Genomic DNA, 12,492 nt, shown 5'->3' with positions numbered 1-12,492 from the left:
GAATGGAGGTTGGTCTTTAAAACGGCAGATGTTGTAATGTGACATTTATTCAACCCTCTGCAAACAGAGCTGCTGGTTTAAGGAGGTGAAATGTTTTATTTCTCTTTAGAAATATTGAGATTTTAGTGTGCTGGTCGGTGACTGATCTCCCTGAAAGAATGACTTCTGCTTATGAAATCTTAATGAGCACTCTCAGGAAATGGTTGGGGGGTGGGGTTGGAAGGGGTGACAGTATCTCCTCTGGCGGGCTGGTGAGATAAGTGAAAGCGCAGACTTCCTTTACACGACCCGCTGTTGCTTTCAGTGGCAGTCAGCGTCACAAGATAAATATCACGCTCACACTACGTGTTTTCAGCAGAGTGGAATCCACGTGGGACTGACACGCCACAGACCACAATTCATCTAGGTTCAGGGTCCCCTCATTCACAATACATCCGCTGGAGATTCCCATCCAGGAACTCCCAGAGTTCCAGGCTGTGCTCTTCACCACACCCACTTGCAAGCTGAAGCCTCGTACACACCTTTTGATTGGCCAGTTTAACAGCCTTTATGTAATTAAACACCTCATGCTACATGGAAGTGGTAACGGTGGCCAATCAAAAATGGAAGTGTCCACCCTTATTCAGTGATGATGTCGAGTCCAGCAGCAGGTATGCGCAGTGTCTCATTAACCACTTGATGACTGAGGGGTTTTTCCCCCTTGTGGACCAGAGCAATTTTCACCTGTCAGCGCTCCTCCCTTTCTTTCGCCAATAACTTAATTACTACTAATCACAGCGGAATGATCTATATCTTGTTTTTCCTGCCACCATTTAGGCTTTCTTTGGGAGGTACAGTACGCTAAGAATTATTTTATCCTAAATGCATTTTAACATGAATAAGAAAAAAAAAATGAAAAATGCATTTTTCAGTTTTTGGCCATATAATGTTAAAATAAAACATTCTACTGTGGATAAAAGCCATACATTTTATTTGCCTGTTTGTCCCGGTTATTGTAATGTTTAAAACATTTCCTTAGTACAATGTATGGCGCCAATATTTTATTTGGAAATAAAGGTGCATTTCTTTCAGTTTTGCGTCCATCACTAATTACAAGCCCATAAATTAAAAATTAATAGTAATATACCGCCTTGACATACATTTTTAAAAAGTTCAGTCCCTAAGGTAACTACTTGTGTATATTTTTTCTTTATGTAATCCCCCCCCCCCCCCCTTATAAATAATGTCTGTTAAACAAGGTGTGTATGGGGATCTGCAGATATCATAGACTATGAATGCATTTTGCAGGAATGGATCTTTCACAGATACTGATCTGTTGAATGTGTGCAGCATCTGTGTGTGCAGCATCTTGCAAAGATTTTTATCTGATGGGGAGTTCAGCTCCATAGAATAGACTGTGTAGGTATGGCTCTCATACTACATGGAAGGGGGTAAAATTGGTCTGTGATCTTTCATTTTCCAAAGAATTTTATCTCAAGTGTCTATATAGCCTAACACACAATTGAGCTTTGCGGTGTTTGGCATCAATTTGCATTGAAATTAAACTAATCTCTTTCCTTATCTGGACTCCAGCACAGTGTATATAAAATATTAAGAAGAAAGGATCTGAGTGCCATTTACATGCTATGTAAGAAAACCTTTTACACAAACAAATTGTCCAGTTAAAATTATATTCACAGCCTCCAGCTCTCCACCTGACCGGTTTTACATTAAGCTTCATCAGGGGTGATTTTGGTTGGTGGTGTTTTCCTTGTTTCGCTCTTTTGTAGATACATGCCCGGCATTTCACTTTACAGGAATGTGTGAAAGGATTAATGAACTTGCATTGTGTCTTGCAGTACTCTGAGGCTGCCAATAAGGGCAATGGCGAGCTGGAGTGTGAGAAGGAGAAGAGGCTGGGTGCGGTGGACGAGTCCTTGAGGTAGGTGTGCCTAATTCTTGTACGGCAAATAGTCTCCCTGGTTGGTGGTAAAGAGACTCTAACAAAATGTTCAGCCTTATTTCTTCTATCCTATAAGTTCCTATACCTGTTCTAATTTGGCCTGTCTTACTGCAGCCTTTCCTAGTTGCACAATCGCTGTAATATCTGTTATCTAATCTTCTTTCCTTTGTCAGCTTTGTTGGCTCAGGCTGGAATGTGCTGCTCTGCTTGTGATGAGAAGCTATACACACCCTCTCCATGCCCCTTCCAGGCTCTGTATGAGTCAGACTGAGCTTCTCTCAGCCGGCTGTTAGCAGCCATGTCTTTTGTTTGTAAACACTGCCTAAAACTGGCAATTACAAGCCAGGTTTGCGGCAGAAACAGCACAGAGGGACCCAGGAGAACATAATGAATAGAATGGTATGCTTTTTATTGTAAGAATTTTACAGTACAGATTCTCTTTAAGGCAGATATATAAATGCAGAATGTGTTGGTGATGGGTACAGATGGTCATTGAAATGAAAATCCTGGCTTGCATTCAGATGTAATGCAAATGAAATGCAGCTTGGACCTAGACCAGGGATGTCCAACTCAAATACAAAGTGAGCCAAAATTGTACACTGGGACCTAGTCGCCAGCCAACCTCAATGTCTATTGGCCACCTTCCTCCCCTATACAGTTCCCTGGTGTCTAGTGGCCCTCCCTCCGGCATACAGTTCCCTGGTGTCTAGAGACCCCCACCCTGCCCTATACAGTTCCCTAGTGTTTAGTACAGTTCTCCTACCTCCCCATAGGACTTCCCTGGTGCTCTAGGGCTTCACCTCCAATATAGTTTCCCTGGTGGTCTAGAGTGGGCCAATCATAATGCGATGTGCGGAAACCACTTGAGGGTCAAATTTAATGGCTTTGAGGGCCAAATTTGGCCCACGAGCCGGAGTTTGACATGTATGACCTAGGCCAGGCATGGGCAAACTCTGCCCTCCAGCTTTTACGGAACTGCAAGTTCCATAATGCATTTGCTTTTATGAGTCATGACTGTGGCTGTCAGACTCCTGCAATGCATTGTGAGACTTGAGTTCCGTAACAGCTGGAGGGCCAAGTTTGCCCATGCCTGACCTAGACCAATCTCGCGTCCTGCTGACTGATTGGCCAATTTCCAAGCCGCATAAAATGTACATGCTGATATAAACTTCCCTACTGCATGTGATGATTTGCAGCTTGGTAATGTAGGGCAGCACAAGCTGTCATTCTACCTGACACCTCCTTGTTCTTGGTGTAATGCTGGCTGTTCAGGGCATTATTGGGAAGTTTAAAGCAGATCCGAGATGAAAAACTAACTATAACAAGTAATTTGTCTATATATCTTATCTAAAGCTTAGATTGTTTACTTAGCAAATCTAGCTGCAAACAGCTTCAACAGTATATGATTATTTATTCCTGTGATATGACAGCAGCCATGTCTGTCACAGGCTGAGGGCTGGAGATGCTATCAGCTTGCCTGTGTGTAAATTCAGTCCCCTCTCTTCCTCCCTCCTCCCCTCTGCCTCTGAAATCAATGGCTAGTAACACCCCCCCCCCCCTTCCCCCTGCCCAGACTGAGCTCCTATAAGCCATTGCTACAGTGCCAAGGCACAAAAGGAGCTGTGGGTGTGGCTTGTTTAGTTTCTAGGGAATTAGAGTGTTAAAACAAAATAAAACAAGTATTTGGCTTGAGGAATGCCCTATAAACTATATGTAAGAAACACAATTGTGCAATGAGTAAAAGTTTTTATCTCGGATCCACTTTAAATAAAATTCATAGCAATGGATGTACTTTTTAGCAAGTGCAAGAAGTGATGGCTGTTGTGGTTTATTTTATTTTTTTTTTTGTCTCGCAGCCAGGCGGCACAGAAGGCCTTCTCGCAGTGGAACCGTCATGATGATAATTCTGATGATAACTTCTGTGAACACGACGGTATGTGATCCTTATCAATCTACAGGACAGGCCGGCCTCAGATGGAGCTGTCAGATTAGCGGTAGATCTCTAGATTGTTGCTTGTCGGGCAGAAATGTCAGATCACACTGATTTGTGGCAATCTGCAGGAAACATGTCAGCATTATCACAATGGGCTTAATGTGTACAAAGTGTTCTAAAACCAAGCACAGAATTGACTGATTTATTATAAAAATGTAAAAATCTATTAACCCTTCGCACTCTCACATGCAAATGTTCAAACAAATGCATTCACAGATTCACTCATCCAGGCACAACTGTTATCCCTACAGCTAAGTTAAAAGCCGGGGTTTTAGTTCACAGAAGAATGCATTCTTATGCTTAGTCACCTATACTGCGCAGAAGTACCCAGGTAAACATAGGTGTCCTAACTCTGGCCCTGTAACATGCATAGTGCAGACATGCAAACACATTCATTGCATCAAACCTATCAATGGATTAGGAGCACACATCCTGACATCCTCTCCTGGGACAGATAGTGCATCTTACCAATCGCACAAGGGAGCTAACGTAATGTATCCATGTGCACCATGCACATACACCAGCATAAGCTGTGTGCATGCTGACAAACACATACAGGGGAAGGAGGGAGTGCACTGAATTAGACCCTAGCCACAGGGGTCAGTAACAAGAACAAAATACATATATCCAGGCACATCGCCTCTAGTTAGGACATTAAATAAGTTAAGGAAAGGGAGGTGCTGAAGGGGGTGTGGCTAGAAAACAGCAAAAATCTATTTTTTTAGTTCACAGAAGAATGCATTCTTATGCCTGGATATATGTATTTTGTTCTTGTTACTGACCCCTGTGGCTAGGGTCTAATTCAGTGCACTCCCTCCTTCCCCTGTATGTGTTTGTCAGCATGCACACAGCTTATGCTGGTGTATGTGCATGGTGCACATGGATACATTACGTTAGCTCCCTTGTGCGATTGGTAAGATGCACTATGAACTATGAACTTATTTAATGTCCTAACTAGAGGCGATGTGCCTGGATATATGTATTTTGTTCTTATTATAAAAATGTATCTTAAAATGATTAAACACAAGGGGAAGTAACACTTGTCTCCCCATTGAGGGCCCGTTTCCACTATTGCGTTGCGGAATCGCCGGCGAATCACCGCAGGCAAATCGCATGCGGGTGCGATTCCGCATGCGGTTTTTGCCGCGATTTCGCATAGGTTAGGTTGATGCGATTTTAACAATGTCACTGCCTGTGTGAATTAACATGGTTACCTATGCGAATTCGTGGCAAACGCATGGGGAAAGCGCATGCGATTTCCCTATTAAATACATTGCGTGCGATTCGCCTGCATTCCACACGCAGGCGAATTCTAAAGTGCTGTGCAGAAAAATCCTGCACAGAAAAACGCACAGCAAAACTGACAAGTGGAAACAGGCCCATCCACTTGCGTGGGCTGTGCGAATCCGCATGCGGGCAAAGCATGCGGATTCGCGATAGTGGAAACGGGCCCTGAAGAGTCAGACAGATAATGGCCTCAATTCACTAAACTTATCTCCTGTCTTTAATAAAAATCGCGCATGCGCAGTACTTTCACGCCGGCCGCCGTGATGACGCGAGGCGGCCAGCGTGTGACGTCAGCCGCGTCATACGCGGAAGGAGCAGCCCGACACTCTGCCGAGTGTCGCCCGGGCTGAGGCCTGTCAGCCATTCCGGAGCGGGGAGAAGTAGAGGAGCCAGGACGCCGGCGTGGGACCTCCCGACCAGCACTGGGCTGGAGAAAGCCCCTGGTGAGTACAACTTTCTTTTTTTGGGTGAGCTTGGAGTCCCTTTAAGTTAACTCTCCAATTCTTAAAATAATTCCAGAATTCTAAAGTTAAAGGCCTCAATTCACTAAGATCATGCTGGAGATAATAAGGCAAGAGTAAACTTGCCACTGCACAGTGAGAGAGTTATCTTATCTCTTCATTCCTTAAAGGTGCGTACACACACATGCAGACTGATACGGCTGTTTCTGGGCGATCCGCCCGGCGGATCGCTCAGAAACAGCCTCATAGGTCCGCCGACGGACTGTACACACGCCGGACTGTCTGCTGAAAACCCGCCCAGCGGGAGGTGACGACAGACCAGTCGTTGCCTGCAGTCCGGCGTGTGTACGGACTTTAAGGATGATATTGTGGTAAAACCCCTCCCACAGTGTGATGTCAGGACCACGGTCCTGACCATTTGCTGTCTGTGAACCACATTGCATTGTGGGAAATAATGGCTTTTTGCAACTGGCAAACAAGCAATATCTCCATCTGTGCATAGAACTCTCAGTAGCGAACATTCTGTATAAATCACCTCGCAGAACTAAAGATGTCACCACCTGTGATACATTTCAGAATGTAAATAAGGGTGAAGAAAGCTTTTACAATGGGCAAACACTGACTAAATAATCTGTAAATGACTCTTGTAAAAAATAAGCAATTTTATTCATTGTTGTTTTCACTACAGTTCGTCTTTAAGAGCTGTGGACGTATTTTATTGAAACCAGTGCAAGAGAAGTGGAGCAAAATTTGCCTAAAAAAAATTGTAATCCTTGTTTGAAGAGATGTTTAACCTGGTGGGCCAGGGCAGTCTCTCTTCCTTTGCTGCATTTTTCAGCACGTTTTGGTAAATGTAAATGTTCACATGGCAATAGGTTCAGAATCAGAATCCTCTTTATTATCGCCAAGCAAAGAAAACTGCATCAAAATGAAGAGATTCTGTATAGAAAGCAGCGTGCAGCAGGTACATGAAACGAAGGGTCTTTTTTTGTACTTGTCATATTAAAGGATACCTGAGGTGACGTGACAACATGAGATAGACATGGGTATGTACAGTGCCTAGCACACAAATAACTCTGCTGTGTTCCTTTTTTTTTCCTTTCTCTGCCTGAAAGAGTTAAATATCAGGTATGTAAGTGGCTGACTCAGTCCTGACAGGAAGTGACTACAGTGTGACCCTCACTGATAAGAAATTCCATCTATAAAACACTTTCCTAGCAGAAAATTGCTTCTGAGAGCAGGGAAGAGATAAAAAGGATCAATGGTTCATAGATTTTAGCTATGGCATACTTCAATGAATGTGTCATTGAGCAAAAACAATAAAACAGTTAAAACTGAAAAAGTAGATTTAAACATAAAATAAAACTGGAATATCTTAAGTCATTTTTAGGAGTAGGAAGATGGATACAATGGTTTATTTGATTCATGTATTTACGCCTCGGGTGTCCTTTAAATCGTCCGTGGTGTGTGGGAAGTGACTGGATTGTTAGTAACGTTAGATCTTTTACGTATGTGTCTGATGACAGATGAGGAATCTCCGGACGCCGAGTATGTCGACCTGCTGATCAATCCGGAGAGATTCACGGGATACAAGGGCCCCGACGCCTGGAAGATCTGGAACAGCATCTATGAGGAGAACTGCTTCAAGTAAGTGCCTGGAGCAACTAATACATATTTGACTGGGTGGGGTCAGAGGTTGGTATATGGACCCATCTGCTCAGTGGTCTATGCTGCAGGAAAGCGGGGAGAGAGCGTTGGTTGGGTTTGCGGGAGCAATTCAGCTGGTTGTTACACAAGGAGAAATCAAGGATACTTTACATGGCAAGATACATTTATATTGTGCTTTTCTCCTGGCGGACTCAAAGCGCTTCGGGCTGCAGCCACTAGGACACGCTCCAAGCCCGACCAGGATCATAAGGGGGCCTTGCCCAAAAGACCCCTTACTGTTTTATGTAGTGGCTTGAGCTGGAATTCGAACCTTGGTCAAAGGCTCAAACCTGACTTCAAAGGCAGCAGCTTTACCAGTACGCTATCCAGCTGACTCTAGTGTCCTAGGACCCAGGTTTGTAATATATAGTACATGTACCTCAGGAGAAACCTTAGTAGGGTTAAGAGTGTACTTGAACTTTTTTATAGAGCAGACTTTTTTTTTTTTTTTTTTTTTATAAAATCAAACCTGAACAAGTATTTACAGTAAATTTAAAGTGTCCTGGGATGTTTGGAAGTAATTTATGTGCAGTTATGGTGTCCCCCTTACAAATATGTATACGTTAAAGAAAACCGTAACCAAGAATTGAACTTCATCCGAATCAGTAGCTGATACCCAATTTCCCATAAGAAATCTTTACCATTTCACAAACGGATCATCAGGGGGATCTGTATGGCTGATATTGGGGTAAAACCAAACCCCTCCCACAGTATGATGTCAGGACCATGGTTCTGACATCACACTGTGGGAGCCTTGTTGCATTGTGGGAAATGAGAGCAGTTTACAGCTTTTTCCAACTGCCAAAAAAAGCAAGCAGCATCTCCTTCTACTGACATCGCCTGCCAGCAGTAAAAATGTCACCATGTGATAAATGTCAGAATGTAACTCAGAGAGAGGAAAGATCTTACAATGGGCAAACACTGACTAAATCATTTATACATAATTATTGTAAAAATGAAGCACTTTTTTATTACATTATTTTCACTGGCGTTCCTCTTTCACTTTAAAGGTACCGAAGGTGTAAATAATACAAATTTCACATTTGCCTAAGAATCGGGAAGCCTCTGGATGCTTGCACACCATCCTCCTGCCCCCTGCTGCTACTAATGCCAGGTACACACTATACAATTTTCCCTTCACTTCTATGGAAAAAAATTGGAAAATCGATCTAAATTCAGATCGGACATGTTGGAAAAAATTGATCTGGCAGGTGAATCTGCCATAAAATTGTATTGTGTGTACCTAGCATAACAGACCCTCCAAAGATTACCATTAAGCGCTTGTCTGTAGTATGATTGTGGCCGTGCTTCTCTCCAGGCACACCAGTGCGGCTGCGCTGCGCAGTAACACAAAGCTGCTTGTGCGAGGGCGCCTCCATGCTGCTGGGCTGGTGCAGGTTCAACAAGTCCGCACCTGTGCCAGAAGACGAGCGCAGCCCCGATAGGCTGGAGGGGCCTGGAAGCGGCAACCGAGGATCAGAGCACAGAGAGGGCAGCCTCTCCTCTTCTCGGGCAAGAATGTGTTTGTTTGTTTTTTTTAGTAGTTCTTTAACCATTTCGGGACCGGCCGCCTATACCCCCCCCCCCCCCCCTTTAGGACAAGGCATTTTGTGGTGGGGTGTGCACGCGTGTTTGGGGGGGGGGGGGGGGGGGGGGGTCAGGCGACCGGATCACCTGTGGCTGGCTGGGCAGTGTCCCGTTTCCCCCCCCCCCCCCCCTCTTGCCAGCAGCCATCACTCACCTTCCAGGCTCCAGCGATGAGCCGCAGCAGCCCCCTCTCTGCTCCTAATTAAGCCGCTAAGTTCCGGGATTACGCCATCAAGCCGGGACCCGGAACTGAGCGGCATTAGGAACGGAGATGCCAGCCAGAGCGGGGGGGGGGGGCGCCGATCATCGCTGGAATGGCAGGAAGGTGAGTGGATCCTCTTCTTTTCCCCCCTGCTGCCGCTGTCAAAGGGATCACTACGATCCGCCGGCGAGCGTAGTGATCAGCAGCCATACGGGATGGCTGCTAATCACTGAGTGGAGATGCCAGCTGTCATGACAGCTTAATCTCCCCTCTCCGGTGCGCACGATCGCGTCGGGAGCGGAAACGGCGGACCGGCGTAGATTCTACGCCGCATCAGGCTAGAACAGCCACAAGTGCGGCGTAGAATCTAATACAGGTGGTCCGGAAAAGTTTAAGGTGCGTACACACGCTGTATTGTTACAAACGATGGGTCTGTCAGACCCTCCCGCGGGGGTGGTCGTTGTGCAGACAGCAGCACGTGTGTACAAGCTGTCGGCAGACTGATCCACCGGGCGGATCAGTCAAACGGTCTCGTCAGTCTGCCGACAGCTTGTACACACGTGCTGCTGTCTGCACAACGACCACCCCCGCGGGAGGGTCTGACGGACCAGTAGTTTGTAACAATACGGCATGTGTACGCGCCTTTACACCTTTGGTTCTATTTAAATTGACACTCGGAGGCTAGTTGGACATGTGCCATGATCAGCCAATAGTACAAATATTCCTCTATTTTTCTTGGTATGCATTAAATGGCACTAGTTCTCTGTATTTTTCTCTCTCTATAACAAGAAGTAGGACAGGGATGACAGCTTATTGGCTTATCATTGGATACTGCAGACAGGAGTACATTGTCTTCAGTGACAGGACCTCTGCCTGACCTGTGATAAAGGGATTAATAAGGGAAATCTAAACTGAAGCTGCGTACACAGTAAAGTCCTGGTACACAAACTATGATGCCGACTAGTCGTCTGATCAGCGGTGCATTTATTCCATGGACGTGACTTCCGCTGCAGTCCAACTGGAAGTAACTGTGACCAGCGGTATCAGCTGCTGCATTAAAGAGGAATTGTTGCCAAAATCTTAACATTTAAATCTCTTACAAAGTGGGTTTCTTCCTGAATAAAATGAGCCATACATTACTTCTCTCCTATGTTGCTGTCACTTACAGTATTTAGTAGAAATGTGACATTACTGACAGCTTTTGGGCTAGTCCATCTCTCCATGGGGGATTCTCAGCATGGCCTTTATTCTTTATAAAGGCACTCCCTGAAAAAGATTTATACAAAGATGCTGGCCAGTTGGATGGAGCAACTGCCATTTACTAAGTGCATTTTGAAAATTAAGTCCCTGTGACCCCCCCCCCCCCCTTGAGGAGATGGGCTAGTCCAAAACCTCTCGGTTCTGTCAGATTTTTACTACCTACTGTAAGTGACAGCAACAGAGGAGAAAAGTAATTTATGGCTCTTTTAACTCTGGAAGAAACATACTTCTTAATTGTATAAGTTTACATATATTTTAAATTTTAAAATTTTCGCTTCAGAGGTCCTTTAAGGCCTCTTTTCCACTTTTCCATGGACAGTTGACGTACAGTGAAATGCCTCTCAAACTCTCACAACTGCTCGTTGCTGCCTGGTAACTGCTCGTTGCTGCCTGGTAACTGCTCACTGTTGCCTGGTAACTGCTCACTGCTGCCTGGCAACTGCTTTCTGAGCACACAGTTCAACTTTCCTTGGAAAAGAGGCCTTAGCTAGTTAGCTCCACTCAGAATAATTAGGATCCCATTAACTCTAAAGAAGCACTCCTGCCATATGATAGTGGTAGGTGCAGGTGAGAGCAGGTGTCTCCCACATGCTAGTCTGGCAGCCTCCTTCGCTCCACAGAGACTTCAAAATAGTTTCTCTTGCACTTCCACTTCACCACTGAGGGGGTTTTCCCTTTTACGGACCAGAGCAATTTTCACATTTTAGCACTCTTCCCTTTCATTCACCAATAACTTTATCACTACTTATTATAACCTAATGGTCAACGAGCCACCTCCCCCCCCCCCCCCCATACAATATACATTCCCTGTCCGGGTCCACCGCTGGCTCCGGGATACATCCTTTATACCTGTGCCCCATGTGGTTGACAGAGTAACATGGGCATGTGAGTAATGTCATGCCGGCAACCACATGGGACGCGTGTATGGACAGAGGACGGCGCCAGGAGTCAGGGTATCCATATTGAGGGGGAAGGGGAGGGGGTTTTAGACAGCATCAGGGGTTTCGTTTGGCTTGCCATTACCGCCATGCACCCGAACCACCTTGATGGCCCGACATCTTGCAGCTTGTCTGACCTATTCATGCGACCAATTTCGGACCAATTTTCATCTGATTCAATTATAATAATCGAATCGGATGGCTGATCGACCCACAAGTTGCCTGATGTATTGACTGGTTAGATCTTCTGGCAGGCCAGGGAACTCTCGTTATGCTTTGGTAGTGTAGCTTTCTCCACAGCTCAGCTCTAAATGCCAGCAGACATCCTCCATTTAGGTCTGAGCATGCTTCCTACAGTTTGTTTTTTAGTTTTGTCATATTCTAGTTTCCACAGAATTTCAGCACATGGCCTAGAAAACCGAATTGTGTATATGTGGTATATTTTCACATTTCCGAGAGCGTTGTAAGGAAACTCTTGTGAAACTAGCGCTGCCCAGTCCCTTGTGGCCCAGACCGAGCTGATGGAGGTCACACTGCAAATGCGGGGGTTGGGAATGTGCTTGCGCCCACTTGTGCAATGTCCCTGCTTTGTCCACATCACAGTGCAGTATTGTTTCCTGTCTGTGCTGCGAGTTAAAGGAAGTCATTGCAACTGATGATTTCAGGGAAAGGGGTAGCTGTGCTCAAAGTTCCCCACCCCCCCGAAGCAGTTGCACAGTGGCAGCCAATATGTGTCATCTCTTGTGTCTAAGGCCCCATTCACACTAGAGCGTTTTGCTGCGATTTCGGCAAAACGCTCAAACGCTAGCGCTTTTTAAAAGCGATAGCGTAATGAAACCCTATGGGTCCGTTCTTACTTGAGCGATTTGCGCAAATCGCCCAAAAACGCGACACGCAAACGCGTCGCCTGCACAATTTTCAGGCGATTTCCCCGGCGATCGCGTTTCAGTTATAAAGCGCTAAACGCAATTGCGGCAAAATCGCCACACTGTTCAGTGACTTTTTTTTATTTTTTTTTTTTTTTCTCCCTGTGTGAAATCGCTGAAAAATCACTCCTGCAAAACGCCAAAAGAAATCTCCAGCGTTTTGCGTTTCTAAGTGTGAATGGGGCCTAA

General features: G+C 45.3%; 1 protein-coding gene across 1 annotated transcript in view; it reads left to right on the top strand.

The window, feature by feature from the left end:
• The window catches only part of ERO1A (endoplasmic reticulum oxidoreductase 1 alpha), a 75,556-nt gene that overhangs the window by 26,340 nt on the left and 36,724 nt on the right, over positions 1-12,492 (top strand). The window contains exons 5-7 of the mRNA XM_068254651.1: positions 1,839-1,921; positions 3,799-3,875; positions 7,210-7,330. Of these exons, the coding sequence (XP_068110752.1) occupies positions 1,839-1,921; positions 3,799-3,875; positions 7,210-7,330 (281 nt within the window). The remainder of the gene's footprint in view (positions 1-1,838; positions 1,922-3,798; positions 3,876-7,209; positions 7,331-12,492) is intronic.

This window comes from Hyperolius riggenbachi, chromosome 9, assembly GCF_040937935.1.
Source record: "Hyperolius riggenbachi isolate aHypRig1 chromosome 9, aHypRig1.pri, whole genome shotgun sequence".
NCBI classification, from domain to species: domain Eukaryota; kingdom Metazoa; phylum Chordata; class Amphibia; order Anura; family Hyperoliidae; genus Hyperolius; species Hyperolius riggenbachi.
This window is presented reverse-complemented; position numbering and strand designations above follow the sequence as displayed.